General features: G+C 34.9%; 1 protein-coding gene across 1 annotated transcript in view; it reads left to right on the forward strand.

Annotated features, from left to right (window-relative positions):
* LOC119581106 overlaps positions 1-3,422 on the forward strand; it is a gene marked incomplete at its 5' end in the record, with an annotated part of 16,618 nt that extends 13,196 nt beyond the window's left edge. The window contains 3 exon segments of the mRNA XM_037929439.1: positions 871-1,326; positions 1,990-2,078; positions 2,231-3,422. Coding sequence (XP_037785367.1) covers positions 871-1,326; positions 1,990-2,078; positions 2,231-2,704 — 1,019 coding nt within the window.
* Between the last annotated feature and the right edge of the window lie 1,830 nt (positions 3,423-5,252).

Consider the following 5,252-nt stretch of genomic DNA (forward strand, 5'->3'; position numbering starts at 1 on the left):
ACATACACATACTCATGCACATTCACACGTACACATAGATGTACACATACATGTACATGTATATGTACACACGCATATGTAACACACACTCGGTATTCTTTTTTATTAATTCAGTATGTGGTAGGTTTTAGAAAAGCTCTAGTAGAGAAATACTATAATAATCTTCTGTCTTCATCAATTTACTTTGGAATTTTTAAGTATGATAATGATTTATCAGGGAAGAAAAGTTATATTAACTTAAAGTAAGATATTTATAGTGTGAAACTTCTTTTTCTTTCTTTTACAAATCTGTTTATTTCTATAACATCTAACTAAAGGTGATACCCAGCTGAAATGTAAAGGTGTGGTTTTATCCATTTTCTTTAGAAGGGTTTTACATGTTATGCTGTAATTACTGTATAACCGTTAATACATAAACAAAAATTTACAGAGCAATGCAAAGGTGTATATATACATATGAGTTTTTAATGCTTACTGAGAAAGGTTTTGTTATTGAGTTGTTGAATTATTTATCTTGAAGTTATGTCATTAGAGTCTGTTTTTTAAGAGAGTTTTGTAATCTAATCAGTAATATTTTTCCTTTATATTATATTTCTCATTTATGGCAAAGGAATATTTTTAGCTTCCTGTCATATATTATTATTATTATTTTTTTAGACTGCTTATTTTTCACAAATGTTTGAAAAAGTATTTTGAAAATACACACCAGTATGAATGATTTTTTGCCTTACTCTTATTATGCCTAATTTTTGTTATTGTTGTCGTTGTTGTTTAGTTGTCTGCTTACTGACACTTTGTTTCCCCGCACTGGCCTGCATGGCTTGTCCTGCGCCCGTCCCTGCACCGTTGCCTGCTCCCTCAAATGCGTAGATCCCCTGCGCCAGATGGACCTCAGGAGTCGGGACCTGGAGGATAGCCCACAGCCCTCTCCAGGTTCTCATCTAGCCCAGGGCACAAAGAGTAGAATGGGAGATTTTGGTGGTGAATCCAGTCTCCTAAAGCCCATCCCTAGTTATACCCCAGCCAGCCGAGAGAGCTCCAGCCTCACCCCGTCAGGCAAAGGTGGGGGGATCAGCAGCACCCCAAGTAGTGCTGGGGCCACACTCAACACCTCAATAGGTAAGGCAAGCACAAGCTCCAGAGTGTGGCTGGGTAAACCAATAGTCCGGCCAGGGCTCAGGGCTAGGGCAGGATTAGAACCCCGGCAAATGGAAAGGCCTACACAGCATCACAACTTCCTCGCAGATGTGGCTGATGTGCGGCAGATCGAGCAAGGATTATTGCAGCTCATGGAAGATTTTCAAGCAGGAAATCTCAGAGCATTTGGTAAGAATTCTGATTTGTTGTTTAATGATCAATAATAATAATAAAAAAAAAGTAGGATTGGGATAGGTAGATATTAGATGTTATTTGTTTAGGGGTTCAGTTACAGTTATTATTGCATGTATTTTCTTATTCTACTATTAACCCAATCGCCACGTTTGGCAAGAATACATGCCATGCCCACTGTATCACAGGTTTATTTATTGTATTCACACATAGATGGCTCTACAAGTGCTTAGTCATCAAGGGGTCACTTATTAGTCCTACCTTTCTCACCTGTTTACCCTTTCCTTGACTTTTGGAAAGGTCTTTTGCATTATTTCATTTTCTTAAATGTTAACAAGATTTTAATAATACTTTAATAATCATAACATCAATAACAATAATAACAGTATTTATCAATTGTATTAAAAGGAAAAACACATTTACCCGCCAATTCAAGGAATGGGGAAATCAAGATCAGTCAGTAGGGCCTACTGATAGACTCCTTGGAGGCTGAGCACATGTGGAGCCATCTGTATGTAACAAAATTCACAAAAACCTACAAGGGACAGAACATAAATCCGGGGTGATTGGGTTAAGAAATACTTGTCACAAATTAATTTTTTGGGGGGAGGAAAATCCATATATATGATAATGGTGTTTTCTACTTCTGGTTTATTCCAGGCAAAGATTCCCGCCTGCGCCAGATGGAAGCCATTAGAGAGCAGCAAGAACGATTGGCTCGACTACATTTTGAAGTTGGTGCTGAACAGGTATGGAGTTGTTATTCTTAATATTTTACAGGAGGGGGAGGTATTTTTGATTTCTTAAACAAGTGAATGAGGAATTGCTGTTAAAAAAAAAAGATAGAGAGAAACAAAGGAAGAAAAAGAAAGAACATATTTTTTTTCTTTTGTCTTTAAAGGATCTCTACCCACCATTATCTGAGGAAGGGCTCAGGACATCCCATGACAATATGCGCACGTTGATGGAGAAACTAGCCCAACTGTCAGAGTCCATTGAGAGACTTCACACCAACACCAGTAGTGATAGAAAAACCAGTAGCAGTGAGCGCAAAGCAGGTGTCCACCAAATGAGTGGAGGCCAGACGAGTAGTCGTGGTAATGAGCATGGAAACCACACCAACTTTCATTCTGGAGGAACAGCGGCTCATCAGACACATGAGAGTCAGCATAGACCCAACAATCCCACAGGTACTCCCAGCCGAAACTCTGGGAATCCCATACAACACAGCTTTAATACGAATGTCACCAACACTTCTATCCATCAATCAAGTCCAGGAAATCCCCGACCTTTGTCAGGGCAACATCGCAATAGAAACACACCTGTGCACCACACAGGGCTAGTTAAAAATGGAACGGTGTTAGAGTCATCATGATAGCAGTGTTCTGTACATATTGAATTTATGTATAGCTCCAACATGGTATTTTTGGTACAATAAAGTAATTTTGATAATGTGTTAATTCACCTCACTCTCAAATTTGTTTTCATACCAGCAGTAGATAGAGTACTTGTGGTTATGCATGAAATGTTTTGTGGGATTTCCTTTAAGCAAGGACTGTAGCCAAAGTGCCCTATATTTAGTAAAGCATCTACTCGAGTTTAGTGTATGTAGCTGAACTTGTAATGTGATGTTGCATTCTTTATTTACTGAGTTTTGTCATGAGATGTAAATGTTTTGTATTCTTGTCACTATGAAAATCTGTCCTTTCTCTTAATATCATTTTTATTGAGTATCATTAGATATGCTTATATGCCTAGAGGGTTCATGTAAATAATGATAAAAAAGTGAAGCTCAAAATGGACTTACACAGATTCATGTTATTTATCTATTTTTTTCAAAGACTGTCTTCTTTCATCAATACCCAAAATATCTGATTGAATTTTCCTTTTCATTTTTATTATGTAGTCTGTGAACTTTACCAAGAAAGGTTTTGTGTGATGGCAGAGTTGAAATAGCCAAAAAAGGCAGCTATATGTAATGTATGATTGCCCTTGTAAAATTTACAATTTTAAGTGGTAAGATAAAAAAAGAAAACATCAGGACACTACAGCCACACGCACACGCACACGCACACTCACACTCACACGCACACGCACACTCACACTCACACACTCGCACTCGCACTCGCACTCGCACTCGCACACACACACACACACACACACACACACACACACACACACACACACACACACACACACACACACACACACACACACACACACACACACACACACACACACACACACACACAGATATATAACATTTGTTTCTCTTGTTGAGAATGTGGTTATGACAGCTAATGTGATTTTCATTTTGTGATTATTATTTATGTTTATATAATGATATATAGGTCAAGGGAATATTTTCATATGTGGATACACTGCCTTATTTCTTATAGTGAAGAAGTATCATGTGAACAAGTGTGTTTCAGTAGATTCTTATTTTCATTTAATTATCCTTGTCTCACTCTTCAATACTATGAAATTGTTTTTTGTGATTCTGGTTTTGTTTGTGTTATGCTTATGTTTTATCTTCCTTCATCAAAAAAGTGCTTGCACATGTGATATTTGGGTTCCTTTTCCCAAAACTCCCCAAGTCTGCCAAGCAGTAATGGGCCTCTTTTCATCTTCCTCAGACTGTGTCCAGAGGTCCAGCTATATCTTTTACTCTTAAAGACTTGACATTCAGAGCATTGTTTAAAAGAATCTTTTACTCTTAAGGACTTGACATTCAGAGCATTGTTTTAGTTGGTGAATTATAAAAAATGTATAGTATTATTTTCTACTATTATGTAGCATACTCTCAGGTTTTATTTACATTACTTTTTATGTTTTTGATCATTAAGCTTTGAACATTTCTGTACTCAATAAAAGGAAAGAAGTGCACACAAAAGAATTTTACTAGAAAGAATCAAAGGATAACATTTTTGACAATGTAAAATAACAGGAACTCAACCCCTAAAGGACCTTTATCCTGTATTTAAGCTTGCCTGGGTATGAATGGAAGGCACCAGTATTCCCACAGGCCCCACAAAATGTGAGAAGATGATTATGATGTTTTCAGGTCTTAAGTTGTAGATCCTGATCTTTTGGTTCCAGAAATGCAGTGTTTTTTGTGTGTGCAGCCTGAATTAAGCATGGATCAGAGTGATTGCTTCAAATGCAGTTGTGCCTCGTCTGTCAGAGTGTAAGGGGTAAGCATGATTATCTCTTATATCTTGCCAAATTTTGCTTTATGTTCATATGAAGGATGTGCTTGTTGATTTTAATGTTTTTGCTTCAGAGCTTCCTTTTCAGGATTTTTTTTTTTATTAATATTTTTTGTGTGTGTGTTTCCTTGATAAACAAATTATGTGTTCTCAACACATATATAGCATTTATTAGTACTATCATCATTTTTATTATGATTAATGTTTTATTATCCGTATTATAATCAGTAATGATTTATTTTTGTTGTTATCTATGATAATGGTTATATTGTATATAAATTATATTTTTCAGTATTGTTGCTCATATATGTGATATATATATTATATATATGTATGTATATGCATACACATATATATGTGTATATATGTATATATTTATCTATATTTATATATATATATTTATAATATGTATATATATATGATATATATATATTATATATATATCATATAATGATACATATACATATAATATAATATATATATATATATATAATATACTATTAAATATATATATTACATATATACATATCTAAATTAATATATATCATATAATATATACATGCATAATATCATCATACATATACATAATTGCATATATGTACATATATATTGATATATAAGATTGTGCATATATATATATATGCACATAATAACATTATCAGTAATATGATTGCATTTAGTTGTGCAGTTTTAGTAGCAACCACAAAGCACTGT

This window comes from Penaeus monodon, chromosome 2 (assembly GCF_015228065.2).
Source record: "Penaeus monodon isolate SGIC_2016 chromosome 2, NSTDA_Pmon_1, whole genome shotgun sequence".
In the NCBI taxonomy this organism is placed as follows: Eukaryota; Metazoa; Arthropoda; class Malacostraca; order Decapoda; family Penaeidae; genus Penaeus; species Penaeus monodon.